Raw genomic sequence first — 15,151 nt, 5'->3', positions numbered from 1 at the left:
TTCCCATAGCAGTCTAAAGTTTCCAGAGGCTACAATATTACATAGTCACTAATTTGTAATCTCCATGTGCTTTATAAACTTGCCTTGGTGAGGTACCTGGAGAACCCCAAAATGAAATCATACAAGTGTGATCATGGAGAATTAAAATTAATTCAGTTACTGTTACCTCCTCCACTGATATATTCTTTAACTAGAAGTGAACAGCATTGCTAAGAAATGCTTCCTTGCTTTCATATTAAGGTGATAAGATTGAACTTGTACCTACTAACTTTCTATCAATTGAAAAGGAGAGAAAGAATACACACTCATGCACGCACACATGCCAGCCCAAGTCCCTGTTCCTTGCTGTTACTGACAGCATCGGTTAAAATAAAGCTTTAAGCAAACTTTTTTCCATTTTGTTTAACTCTAACAACTTTGTTTATTGAGAGGTTAAATATTCCTAAGTAGTTTATGTCCCAAGGTAAAAAATTCCATTTTAATTCTTTTAATACAGATTAATGATAAATTATTATAAACAGACGCAAACGATGTCTACAAAACCATCGTTTTAAACTTGTTCCATTACCAAGTACCATCTTTTTATTCGATTTGCAATAGTGTATTTAGTGGGACCTGTGTATCTTCTTCATTAACCCTTTCTTGACTCTCATTACACAGAGAATTGGCTAATCCTTCTTTTTACCATGCTGTACAATTCTATTATAGCACCTATAACATTGCATTGGCTTCTATAGTTTACATATCTGTCTCCCCCTACTGGACTCTAAATCTGTTTTAGACCAGGGATCCTTCTCAATGCTTAGCACAATGACTAGCTCTTTGCAGGTTTCAATAAATGTTTGTTATAAGTGGGTGGCTCACTGAATGAATATCATGTAGTGGCTAATCCTTTGAATGATTTCGAGCTAATTTTGTAATGTAAGAAGATGTCTTTGGCTTTTTCCTATCCTTTTTCTCACATTCCTATGTCCTTTCACTGGGGCCACATACAGAAAACAAAAGTATTTTATCTACTGATTCCTACTTTCATATCCTTTCAATGAACTAACTTCTACATTCTTTATTTTTCTCAATTTTCCCATTATTTAGCATTGACTACTAACAAGGCAATCAAATGGTTTGATTAGGTGCTGCCCCCGCTCCAAATCCTTATTACATTCATTACTCTAAAACCAGTCCTTTCTTCTATCTTTTTGCTTTGCCTTTGCCTTTTTTGCCTCATTGCCTGCTAACTCCTTCTAGAAGAGTCATCATGCCACACAAACAAACAAATAGCTTTCATAGCTCTTTTGAGACCCATAGTTCTGGGGTCCCAGGGTAGTAGAAAAATATTTCTGTATAGGATGAATAAAACAATCTTTTAAAGGACATGCAAAGTAATACCACAACTATTGGCTGGCATTAAATTTTGTTGAGGCTTTAATTTGTCAAGCACATTGTTCATTAAAATGTCAGGTTTTTTTCCTCCTTTGTTATTGAACGTTTTTCTACTCATTCTGGTCCAGGAAACTTAGGAGAACAATTGTTTTCCAGGATCAAGGATATTTGGGAAGCTTTTTCTTTCTCTTCTCCCTAAAATCACTGGTGGTGCAGAAAATGTCACATAGTGAATAATCTAGAATGAAGGAACACATCTCTCTAGAGGGCTCTTAAACTGATTCATTTCAGGGTTGAGTTTGGGCAAAGATTCAAATTGATTACTATTATTCTTTAGGCAAGGTTTCCCCATTACTACTGTCCCCAATTACTGGTCATCTTTCCTGTTTTCTACTAAGTAACCAAAGTTTGCTTAAAGTCAGGTAGAGCAGGTTGGTAATTCATATTCATATCACATCTGACCTGCCAAGAACTTTTTTATTTTACCCATAGAATGTTTTATTAGAGAAAATCTGTTGACTTAGGCAGGCCTGAATAAGCTTATTAATAAAGATTGCTTTTTTATTTTTAGTATTTTTAGAACAAAACCAAGTTTCTTACAAACATCAATATATTAGCCAGCAACATGGGATAAATATGGGAAGACATTTTTAGTTCCATTTTGCAGGTAGGAAAATAAAGTCAGAGGTTTACTTCTGGTTATACAGGCCTGTATGGCTCCAGAAATAGATTCTGTGTCTAATGACTGAAGTCTGCCAGATCACAACATCGCTTGAGAAGAGGTGAATGTTAATTTGCTGAGTGAGTCGATATTATTTAACATTTATCAGGAAGCAATAAAGATATTTGCTCTAAAGAGTTTGAAGTCTTAGATTTGTGTATAATTTAGCTCATTAGTGATACAAAAATCATAAAGTGTATTGGTTTTACTTTGGGAAGATAGATTTCAAGTCTTTAAAGCATGATAGAAAAGATCCCTGAGAAAACAAAATAAGACTACTGGGAATTTGTATACACTTATTTTTAAAATAATCATTTAGCTAAGTGGTTGTGTCTTGATGGAAGACTACCAGTGTCCATCCAATATATGAGGCTGGATTTTAAAAATAGATTTGAATTTCTTGTCTTATAGTTCATCCTTGGAAGACTAATCCTTTCCTATCTATTGCCTGTTAGGAAAGCATAAGGATTTAACTTAATCGCACACAAAAAAAATGAGTCTTCAAAATTGAAATGGAAATAGTGATAATTTGTGATTATGGTATTCTGCCATTAGCCCAGTTGGATGTTTTTATGTATGTGTTACATATTAACTTATTCTAAACTATTATTCAACTAGCACCACAGGCTTTAAAAGGTTTTGAGAGATTATCTCCTCCCTACCTTGAAAGCAGATCCAGTGATAACGTTTTCATAACCTCCCCTGGTAACATATCTCATTGTACAATCATCCTCATTGCAGGTGTTTTATCCCTATATCAAACGTGGATTTTTCATACTACAGTTAATTCTATTAGCTTCAGCATCTACACGGAGGTTGGAATGGAACATCTATCTTACTTTCTCTGTGCATTAGTATCTCCTGATTCTTAAGAGAGGAGGTGTGGCATCTTTTGCTCTCAGTGGGAACGAACTACATTATTACCTCTGGAATGACATGAACCAGCATGCATCTTAATACCTTTTGTCATGCTCTATGTTCATGTACTCAGCATATAAGTGAGGCGATGTATAAGTGATGTTTTCAAAGTGTCTGTAAAACCATTTATAAAGAATGACCTGTTTTATTTTTAAAACTTAATGTCATGTAGTGGTGTCTCATGAGCTGCGGAATGAAAGAAAGTAGAGGAAAAGTTGTTCCAAAGATGATGACTGTTTTTGAACATTTTCAACTTTGTTTCCTTTGATCTATTACTTTGGGTTTAGGGGAGGTGAAGACATCGAGTCAAGTTTTTAGAAAAGAGAGGGAGTGCAAATTGTTTATTCCAAGGAGTTTTTGTCCTGAAGGAATTCGCCATGTATAACTTTACAGAGAGTTCTTCTCCTCTATTCCCCTACCCTCCCCACAACTTGAGATGTCTCTATAGGCTAATAAACTATTCTCAAAACTCACTAACGCTCAGAGAGACTCATGACACCTGGAGAGATTTGGACAGCTGGGCATGGGGATTGGCCATCAATTTAGATCTAGACCAGGTCAATAGCATATGAAGGCTGTTGTTTCCTAACAGCTGTTCAGTGGCCTCTGTGAAATGAGGTGGTGGCTTCCGTCCAGTTTCTTGACAGCTGTCTTCCTCACAAAGAGCATTGCCACAATTGGCTCTCTTGCTAGCAGCCTCTGCAAGAAATTCATTGAATCTTTTCTCCCTTCCTCTTTCTCCTCTCCACCCTCATCTTCTTTCTCATTTCTGCTTCTCCCCTCCTGTCTTTTCCCTTCTCCTTTCCTTCTCTGTCTAACCAGTAGGTGGCCTGAAGAAAGAGTGAGCGGCAGCAATTCCTGAGGGAAGAATGTGCTAACACCTCACTGTGCTCTCTGCCAGGGCTTGCAAAGGGACCTAAGACAATGCTCACACCTCCCACAGTGCCTGCCTTCTCTGCTCCAGCCCTAAGTTGCTTCTTCAAGGTGTGTCAGAGTTTACTTTGGGGTTGTCTGTTTTATCCATTGAGCTTCTCCTGTCATCACAAGGCAGGGAACATGGCTATTTGTAGAATGCATAGGCCCACAGGGAATTTCGAGTGATTCAGAAGTTGTGGTACAAACCTTTCATTACAACTCCCTCTCAGGCACAACCAGAAGTTACTAGAGGCAGAAAACTGTACAGTTTTTGCTTCCCTTCTCTGATAAGAGCTGCATATTTTGGGGGGCTATGTATGGTAATCATATTCCCCAACCCAAAATCAATGTACCAAACTGACCAAACATTTTTTGGATTTATAATATATTTATTTAACTAGTTTTTAATAAACTATAAATGAAACTCCAATTATAATTATATTTAACAAATCATTTGAATTAGAAGGAAGAAAATTCAACAAAACTAAGACTGCTTGAAAATCTGTGGCATGAATTATTAACTTCAAATTTTTAAATGCTCTTTGGCTTCTTCAGAAATAGTAGTAGTAGTTTTCATCCTTGAAATGCCCAAGTCTGCTTTCAGGTTATCCAACTTCATCTTCTCAGTCTCAATCTAAGAGTCAAAAAGTGAACTAAAGGAAGACTTATCACTCAGAAACGTGTTATTTTTCCAACCAGAAGGAGGCAATGGTAGGACATGATGCTTTCTTGCAATGGAAATAGAAAAATTTTAAACAATTTTACAGTGGTTCGGCACTTATTAAGAAGTCCAAAGCATTTTGCCCTAGGCTGCCTCTCTTTGGAATTTAAAACCTGTGTACAACATTGTCAGGGAAATTCAACCAACACGCCACATATTGGTTTGCATTTAACTCATTTAACTTATGATGTTGATCGCTAAGAACATTTACATGACCAAGAAGATATCCAAGCCTTTCAAATGATCACATGAAATCTAAATGAGGAGCATGAATTGGGGCAATATTAAACAGATGTGAAATCCCAGATATTCTTTGCAATTTAGAAGGTAAAATTACTCAGCACAACCACTTTTGGCAAGGGTTTAGAGTCTGAGAGTAATGACCAGGACCCACAAAACACTCGTGTAGGAAAAAAGTGAGGTTTAGAGCCGGAGAAAGTATCCCAGCACCAGTTTTGACTCTACAACATTGATGATCCACTTTCTCTCATCTGTCTCATGGGACAAATCATACTCTGTCACCTAATGGGTTATTTTTGTTACTTAATGGGGATAAAGTTACTTGAAGATCGAAGTGCTAAATATTATTAATACTTAGAACAAGCAACTGTGAGCCAAGTGTAAAAAGAGCAATAGCTTTGAAGCACTGTAATTTCTAGAAAAGACAGATTGTCTAACGGGTAATAGAATGACTCTCAGTTTTGTGATTTATTTATTTATTCATTTAGAAAATAACGATAAGAGAAATCTGAGAAATGACACAATCAGGTTGGCTGTGTGACTCTTTGATCTATTTAAAAAAAACTCTCAAACGCTCTGACCTCAAAAAAAAAAGTAAAAAAAAAAAAGATAAAAAGAAAAAAAAATGTTTGGATTTATAACCATTTGTAGTCTAGATGTGACTTGAACTTTGCATTTAAAAAAGAAAGAATATTCCCCCTCCTTAGCTTACCATTTCTAAACATACCTCTCTCCTTGAAAGCAAATGACAAGTGAGAAAAAATTGGTTTATAAATGCCTAAGTCTCTACCTTAAAGAAGAGCTAGTATAATTCAAACAGGGCAAAATGAAGGTCTGAGAAGGGGTGAGATTTTAAGGCTTGGGCAATAAATAGAAGTGTCATTTCCTGAGTCCACACCTTCCTCTGTCATTGTTGGCTAGAACTCTGTCTGGCACTGTAGCTTTCTTATCTACACTAGTTAAAATCCCACCTTGTCACCTCCCTCTCTTCATCCTTTCTTTTCTTTCATAGGACATTGTATGAATGTCCTATGAAAGAAAAGGTGAATGGAGTACATGTCAATTATGTATATGAATAATATTCTTTTTCTAATAATGTATGCTAATTATAGGAAAAATATTTTCTATGTAGTTCATATTCATTTTTCTAACCTCTGAAAGTCTTCTCTAAAAATTTAGTCCATGGGATACAAATTCAAATGTCATCATGGACTAAATTGCTGATAAAAATGAAAGAATCAGGTTTTTCAGACAATGAGGAGGTGGTGAGGCTTATGTCACTACGGAGGGCCACACCCATGTCCACCGGGGTGTACAATTCTCAGGCACCACAGTCATATCATACTGTATGTGACTGGTGCCCCCTAGTGTGAAGCAGTGCATGCCCTGCCCTTTTATCTATTTAGTACATCTTCCTTGAACTTGCTATGTGCCAGGCATGGTTCTAACTGCTGGGAGACAACCATGAACAAAGCAGACAAGAATACCTGGTCTTAGAAGCCTGAACACATTCTCATTCAATTATTTTTTTAAAAGGCAAAAAGCGCCATGCCAACCAAATAAAATGCATCTGCATGCAGAATTTGGCCCATGGGCCCACCAATTAATGATCCTGCTCTAGTCTTTTAAATTATTTCTGTGATCTTGCAGGTTTTAGCCACAGGGACAAAACACATAAATGTCCTGACTACAGGTTAGCACCAATTCTTAGCTCAAGCTTAATGAGAGCTTGTACATAGAAAAGTCAGCTGATTAATTTTCAATTAAAATTCTATTTCCCCCAACCCAGTGTCTATACTTGGCACTTCTTCTTCCAAGAAGACATAATTCCTAGAAATGATCTGTTAGGTAACTGAGGAAGGAACATTTGAATGAGGTGGGGCTCATGGCATTCTGCCAAAGCATTTTCTGCCTAAATCTTTGTTGATCTTGGAAACTAATGGGAGAGGTGGGCCGTCGAGCAGTGGTCAGTGTGGCTCCTGAACCAATTCAAAGTCTGCTCCTAACCACTTACAAATTTAATTAATTTTTTTTCAAGCAAAAAGGAAGATTCCCTAAAGTGTCAGTTCTCTTAGGACTTATGCTAACAGAAGCAGAGGAAGTGCAAACTGCAAAGAGCTCTCTTAGAAAGAATTTATTTCTTAGCTTTATGGCATCTGAATGCCATTTGACAGAAAGTTTTAATTTAATCTGTATATAGGCAAAATGGAACTAAAAGAAGTTCTGATCATCTTGTTTATTTTCATGTCTGGAAGTTTTTTTTCTTCCTTTTTCTTTTCTTTTTTTTTTTCTTTTCCTTTTTCTTTCTTTTTTCTTTTTTTCTTTTTTTTTCTTTTTGCATTGGAAACCAGTAAAACTGAAAATAATACTTGTATTTTTCTACAAGAAGCTTTAGAGAAATGCTGTGATGGTACTGCAAGAGTTTAAAAGTTTTCCACCTCACAACTCACTTTGTGTTTTCTTAAATAAGATCCTGACTCAAAATATTTAAGGCACCTAGGTCACAAATCTGACGAGAGACATGGTATATAGGTATAAAGACCAAAGCATTCATATCTTCCAAGAAATAAAACAAAGATGATCTATTCTTCCTCTTTTCTACCTGTCTTCCAGAATCCTTTCTTTCCAAAACCCTTCATAAATGAATAATAATAACAATAATAATAATCAGAGGAGAGAGTGTTAACCTGTCAAATCTACACGTTATATTAAATTACTTTCCCCAAAGTTTAGAAGCATTTTCTGAAAGCCGTCAAAGGTATTAATTTTTTTCTCTCTCTCTTTAAATCACAAAGCAAAATTCCACTGTCCCTTTCCCCCCCACCCCCCACTTCTAAAGAAAAAAAAAAAGTTGTTGAGTTTTGCTTTTCTATTCACTGCAATCCTGGCCAAAGTAAAGCCCTCTTTCTCAATGACGTCAAGATCTTTACCAAGATTAGGCTTTCATTTCTCTATTGCAGCAATTAGCCAGGGAATGTATAAAAGGCTTCAGGGAGACTCACTGGGCTGCAGAGAGAGCACTTTGCACCACAGATAGCACGAAGGAAAAGCCAGAGGGAGTGAGCAAAGGGAGAGGAGGCAGGCGCTCCTGAGGAAGGGAGAGTGAGACAGGCTGGGAGGAGAACAGAAAGTGTGTCTAAAACGGAGTCAAGAAGGGGGAAAAAAAAAAAAAAACCTACCCTTAAATCACATTTTTAAAACTCTGGCAATTCAAGAAAGAAACAGGCTACGTTTCTGAACATAGAGACAATGAAAAGCTAAAGAAAATTTTGCCATCTCTGCCACAGTCTCATAGGTGCTTGGAAATGAAAGTAGAGCTGCCTGTCTGTAACCGACTCAGAGAGGGGTAACTGGATTAGGGACTGGTACGCCAGTTGTTTTTTTTTTTTTTTCTTTTTTCTTTCTTTCTTTCTTTCTTTTTTTTTTCTTTAACATCTTAAAAAAAAAAAAGCAGCAGCTCCGAATTGAATGAATTGATGGGCACACTCCAACTGCTGGGCTGGAGAGACTGGACTTGGTCTTGCCATTTCTGCAGCTTTAAATAAGAAGACAACTTGAGCTTCTTTTTAATTTAGTTCTTCTCCTTCTCCCCCACTCCCCCAACCTTCCCCTTCACCTCCCCCACCCCAGTTACCACCCCCCCTTTTAAATAAGCGGGTGAAGGTGAACCACAGCGCACCAGGGAAGTGACTCAGGAGGCAGAGAAGATGGGCATCCTCAGCGTAGACTTGCTGATCACACTGCAGATTCTGCCAGTTTTTTTCTCCAACTGCCTCTTCCTGGCGCTCTATGACTCCGTCATTCTCCTCAAGCACGTGGTGCTGCTCTTGAGCCGCTCCAAGTCCACTCGCGGGGAGTGGAGGCGCATGCTGACCTCAGAGGGAATGCGCTGCATCTGGAAGAGCTTCCTCCTGGATGCCTACAAACAGGTGAGCTGCGCTCAGAGGAGCTTCTCCGTAGGTCAGCAGGGGCAGGGGCTGGAATGTTTGGGACTCGAGGCCCCTAGGAGCCCCGGAGTGGGTCTGGAGTGGCTGTCGTGGAGCCCTATTTGGAAGCCTGGTGGATATGCTCAAGTGAGCTTCTGCTTTTACTTTTCTTCACCTGTCACCCAAGTTAGATTTGGGGGTGACAGGTAGTAAGCCATAGTGACTTCGTGTGACCTAATTAGGAGCCTTTCTAATAAGAAGCATTAATGGCTTGCTGCGATTTTGGAGTAGAGGATATTTGTGCGGGCACAGCAACTTTGGGAAAAGTGAAAGTGTTGGGGGAGGGAAGACTGCTGCATTTAATCTGCTCCTGTGATAAACTGGGATTTTGATGTTTTGCTTGATGAGATGCTATGTGAGGTGTATTAGGAAAGACAGTTCAATAGGTGGGCACTGAAAAGCAAGAGAAAAAAAAAAAGAATGTTACTCAAAACTCTTGGAGAGTTGACAAAACTTAACCAAATGGTCACGGCAGGTGTGATTTGGCATAGTATCTGCTTCATTTCTGGTAGAGGTAAGAGTTAATGTCAGAAAGCTTGTGCGCAGCATCATCCTCAACACTGATTCTGATTTGAACCCTTTTGAAGCGATTATCAGGTGCTGAGTCCTGAGATATTGGATATCAGTTTGCATAAGAAAGATCTGAGAGCTGGCTGTCGGAAATCCAGTCTTTGTAAAAGAAATCGTATTTGCTTTCTTTCTCAAAAGTAAAATAAGTTGTCTTAGAAAGAGCAGATAGGTCTAGGTTCCTTACAATTTCAAAGCTGTTACAACATGTGCCTTGAGCCCTGGAGTAGTGACCTCACTTACCTGCAGAAGTGGTGTCCTCAAAGCCGGAGATAAGATCTTAGTTTCTAAGTAAAAAATGCTGGCATTCCAGCCTTTTTGCTACTCAGAGCGTCCTCAACTCAGATCTTAAGGGGCAAAGTGGAACATTTTGTCATTGGTCCTTAGTCAATTCGTCCCTTCCCCCTATGCCTCCTGAAGGTCCCTGGGCGAGAAGAATTGACTCAGTTGGCAAAAGTTGCCATCAAAGCAGACGATATTGCTTTTCCTTAATAGTATTGGGAGACCTTGTCCAAGATGCTTAGAGATGGAATTTGAAGGGAATATGGAAGCCAAAGAAGTGGTAAACTTCAGCATCTCGGAAACAGAGAAGAAATTCAGAACAAAAGAGGAGGAAGAGATTGAGACCCTCATAAACAAACACTAGAAAACTAAATCTATGAACTAGGAAAGGAAAAAAAGTAACTTCTAATCACAAAGAATCCAGAGTAGGGTTGTTCCATTGAAAATCAAAGAAATGTTCGAGAAGAAAATATCTACTGTGAATTAAGGAAGTTTTACTACAATATGTGTCTTATTATTGAGAGTAACCTGCAGAAGGTTTGTATTTTTTCTAAAGACAGGTTACTTAGAGCTCTGGTTAATAAGTGAAAATTCTTTCATAATAATACAAAATAATGCTCAAAGTTCTAATAGTAAAACTCACTTATATTATACACGTGAGGCCAATGGGAGATGTGGTGAGGAGATGTTGATATGATCATTTCATTTCCACAAATGTATACACTGAATGTAAAGTTTTTATGTTTTAGGAGTAGAGAGTTTGGAGGAGGGTGGGCAGTGCACAGTTATGTTAGGCATATCATTGATTAAGAAGTTTCATCATTTACATTGGTATTTTGTAAATCTTAGGAGATAACATGGCAATGTCAGTGGTTTGATTTCAGCATATTAAACTGTTACTTTTTTGAAAGACAAAAAAAAAAAAAGCCTATGAAAAAAGTCACCGCTTGGGAGAACTTTACTTATATGCATATATACTTATATCAATCTCTCTCACATAAAATATAGGAGCTGTGATCTTACCCATAAAAATTAAGTGAGGTTGCTTCTCCTATTAAGCAGCTTATTAAAATTAAAAGGGAAAAACAAACAAATGCCTCTGTAATAAACTTCATTTTTTTTTTCACTAACGTATAGTGTTCCATTGTGTTGCAATATTTTGTTATTCCTATTCCAGGAAATTGAGAAGGATGAGTGATTTGTTTTTTGGGTTTGTTTGTGTACTTGTGCGCACACACGTGTGTGTGTGTGTTTGTGTGTGTGTGTGTGTGTGGCATGTGGTTTATCTATTCCTCTCCTGTATCGTTTCTGTCTACTGATTTGATTAGTGACCAAGTTCACAACTGATGTCATTAAGTCTGCTTTTAATGATCTATATAATAGCTGCCATGGGAAGAAGCAACCCAAGAACCCACATGTCCAGAGACAAGACTGGACTGGGTATGTAATAAATGGAAACATTGCAAACACAACTCTGAATTTAGGTCTCCTATCTCCAAGTATGGCCAGAGTGGTGGTGGCTGTGGTGGCTCAGATGCCCTCAAATGGGTCATTCGGAATCTCTGAAACAGGTTGAATCACTTCCCTGAATGCTGTTGTCATCTATGCCACTATCTCTGGGTGTAGCCATTTCTAGGGACACATTGGAGGAGGTTCTGTTTGAGATGGCATCACAGTACTTGACAATCCTGACTTGCATTATTTTGAGGCTGTTGTCTCCGGAAACAGAGTTTTCCAGGATGAGGGGTATGTGCATATGTGATATGATTAGGCAGGTCATCTTTAATTCTCCTCGTTGTTGAATATCAGATACTTGGGTAGATATTTAGAGAAAGTGCAGTAAAAGTGTTGTTATCCCTGTGTTTGGCTCCTGCAAGAGGTAACAAAGAAATTAAAACAGAATATAAAACAAAAACCTCTTCTTCATTAAAACGTCGAATTGGATTTAAAATGAACTTTGTAAGGAAGCTTTTAAAGATAATTTGGGTTTTGTGAGAGGGAGTTTCATGCACTGTTTTGATGAAAAAGCAAGTCTACAGAAACTTGTGAGAGATTGAGATGAATAATAGATATTTGTTATTTAAGTTTCCCTAGTTGGTGTCATTGCATCTAACACTACATCCTTGTGCTGGTGCTCAAAGACTCAGAAATGCAACCAATAAGCACACTGCCCTGCCTGGGAGTCTAGCTTCTACCTAAATGAAGTGTAAAAGTAAACACACAGTATAGATGCTGACAAGCAGTTCAGCTTCTGCATGGTTAATATTGCAGTGGCACAGAAAACATATTCATTTGAACATATAATTTTGGTTTTGAAAGGGTCTCTTTAACATTCTCCTCCTCCTCTTTATTCACCTCAAGCCTTTTGACACTAGTTTCTACAATGGAAAATGGCTCTTTTAAGAGAGAAACATTTTCAAAGAACACAAAGAAGGCCACAGCCAGAGCTTGTCCATCACTTGAATAAAACAGTGAGAAATGATAGAGTTTAGAGCTACATTTTCAAGGTAGGAACCAAAAAGAGATGGAACCAAATGGCCAAAAGGGAATCAAATTCAGAGGAAAGAGTAGGTAGCTTATTCTTCAACTCTGATTTATTTGGCCAATTTGAATATAAATGGTTAAGCTACTGCTTAATAATTGTTTGGCTGTTTATAAGAACATCGATGTAGCCTGATCATTATGTCAAAGAATTTGAAATTTCCTGATAGTGAATAAAGCCAATCCAGGGCTTTGGATAGGAAGAAGGATGTGTAAAAATGGAGGGGATAAGATTCTGCCATCCTCACCCTCTCCATTTTTATCATTTGCTTTACTTTCTATCAGGAGAGTAGGTGATATTGGTACAGAAGCCTTTTTCAGAAAAAGGAAAAAAAAAAAGAAAAAACAAGGTTAATAGTATATGCTCTATTTCCAGCTTATACTTGATGAATAGTCCTTTCTTTTATTCCCTTGCCCTGCATTTCACAGTCCACATGCGAAAGCAGCGTTATCCTTTCCCCGTGCACTGAACACTGGCAGTAAAAGGAATCCCATCGTCGAGGGAATCAAATTTATAAATACACCATATATTTACACTTTTGTCCATATTTATAAATATCGCTATCACAACATTTGAGCTTGGCCCAGAGATGTCCCCTGTTGTAAAAAATGCAAACCCTTTATTTACCTCCCTTGGTGGTGTTGTGTTGATCTTGATTACAAAAGCGTAAGAAAGGACAACTGTAATAGTGCAGATGAGGGATAAAAGTCAGTGATGACGATATTGCATTTTACGTATGTCCTTTCTGATCATTGCAAAATAAAGGGACCCTTTGGGAACATCGGAACTTCAAGACCAATTAGTGGAAATGATGCTTCTTGTGTTTGGGCATTAAATACTGGGCAGGGTTCTCTTTAGAGCGGCTAATGCTGGCAGGGAAAGAGGTACCGACCTAATTACTCTTCCGCAAGAGTAAAAAATGCCTTTTGAATGCCTCTTTGGCAAATACGTCTCATTAAGGACAAAAACTAAACACAAACCCTCTAAGAAGGAGAAATTAAGATGATAGGTAACTTGTGGCCAGGAGACTTTCTGTGCCACTGTGGGAAATTAAAACAAAGTTTGGGAGTACCAAGGGATAACTTGTTTTTGTTGAGCTTCTTTCCTGCAGCCTAAATGTTATTATTATGGGACCAACTTTATTTTTTTTCATCCTTTTGGCTCTTTGTCAAAGAATGCTTTGCTCCTGGGGAAAGCAAAGAATCTTCCATCATTGAAGACAATGGCGATTCTCCCATTCCATCTCAGCATGGTGCATAACCGAGCAAACCAAGAAATTCTCCATTTGAAACTCTGGTCATAATAAGAATTTAATTTTCATGGTGCTCTAATGGGAAAACGAGATGTGAATAACAGTGTCCTTCTAAAAGATTTGTTTAGTTTAAAGCAAACTTTCATTTTTAAAATTTCTAAAACTTTTTTCTTTTTATTGCTAAAGTATCCTCCATTAGCAGGTTTTAGCCAAGATGGATAAATTTTATGATTAGCGTATGATGCTTATAAAAGCAGGCTACTGGTAAACTCATAATTGGATTTACAAATCATGGGCGTGTATTTTTCCCCCATGGTATTATTAATAGCATTGATTTTACCTGGTCATCCTCATGAACAAGGTATCTGTTTATGTCATTGGAATCTGCAGTAAGGTCACACTGATGCTCAAAAAATAAGAAGGATTGGCTACTTTGATTTGAAGCACTAACCATTTTATGCACTATCTGAGATAATTAAGAACAGATCAACAGCATTAGGTGTTGATTATGTAGTACTCTGCAGTAGGCTTCCAGGATTCACATTTCTCAATTGTCTGTCTCAGTGAGCTCATTCATTTCCCAAATATGATTATATTCATTGCAGATCAAGGTTATTGTTAAGTGTAAGATTCTTCACTGACCCTACCTAGGATTATAACAACTTTCATTCAATAATTCATTCAATAAAACTTAATATATAATATATATGTATATAATATATATCTCAGCTTAACAAAATGCCAATGCAAATACATAATACAGAACATTATGTATTTGGTAACTTTCTTAATTTTTGAGTGAAGGTATTGTACTTTTTGTACTTGTTCTAAAATTTCTAAGGTAAACTAGTATGTCTGTATTTTGGAAAGAATTGTGTAGCTGAATTATATATTGTCACTAAGAAAAAGAAGGTGCTTTAACTTTCTAAGAAAATTAACTACAGGTAACAAGAGAGTCACCTGTGACTGAAGCATCAGATTAGATTATTCAGTTGAATAATCAAGAATAATGCAAGGATCACCACTTCTGCTTGGGTGAGAGCCAGGGGTGTCAGAAGCCCATTGAACAAAACCACATAATTGTTTGTTAGTCTTAAAAATGACTACAAAAAGCAGATGGATGTTTCACCTACAAAGAACCTACAGGTCTATAGTCCAGAGGTGATTCCTCTCCTGTGTATGGGCTGCTCACTTAACAAGAAGCACAACAACTGATGGATTCAGAGTGATTTGAATACATTCACATCTTTATGTTACAATATGTTGGCGAATATAGCACAAGCACATCATTAAAAGCAGCCTTCCTAGAACGTAACTGCTATTTTAAGTGGGAAAGAGCTAATGCAAAAGTGGTTGTAATGCTACCTACCACCTAAATCTACAAAGAATTACAAAAAGGACCCACAGATTAAAAGGTTTATAATATCTTTAAAATTTATATCTTTTAATTTTAAGTATATTTTAATACCCCAGAGACAATTGTGGTTTATATAAAATAATCCACCCAAAGGGGGCTTATTGGGTTTCTTCATCTAGTGTCACTTGCAAATTAACTGAGAAAATTAATATAAATAAAATAACCTTTTTCCCTGATAGTGACTGAAAACAAATGTACTATTTAAGTCAC

The 15,151-nt window shown here is 37.4% G+C and overlaps 1 protein-coding gene across 3 annotated transcripts in view; it reads left to right on the top strand.

The window, feature by feature from the left end:
- Positions 1-15,151, top strand: part of DIO2 (iodothyronine deiodinase 2) — a 173,013-nt gene that overhangs the window by 155,045 nt on the left and 2,817 nt on the right. For all 3 annotated transcript variants that reach the window (XM_023528824.1, XM_011357092.2, XM_023528825.1), the window contains exon 3: positions 8,550-8,824. In XM_023528824.1, the coding sequence (XP_023384592.1) occupies positions 8,550-8,824 (275 nt within the window). The remainder of the gene's footprint in view (positions 1-8,549; positions 8,825-15,151) is intronic.

This window comes from Pteropus vampyrus, unplaced genomic scaffold (genome assembly GCF_000151845.1).
Source record: "Pteropus vampyrus isolate Shadow unplaced genomic scaffold, Pvam_2.0 Scaffold32, whole genome shotgun sequence".
NCBI lineage: Eukaryota > Metazoa > Chordata > Mammalia > Chiroptera > Pteropodidae > Pteropus > Pteropus vampyrus.
This window is presented reverse-complemented; position numbering and strand designations above follow the sequence as displayed.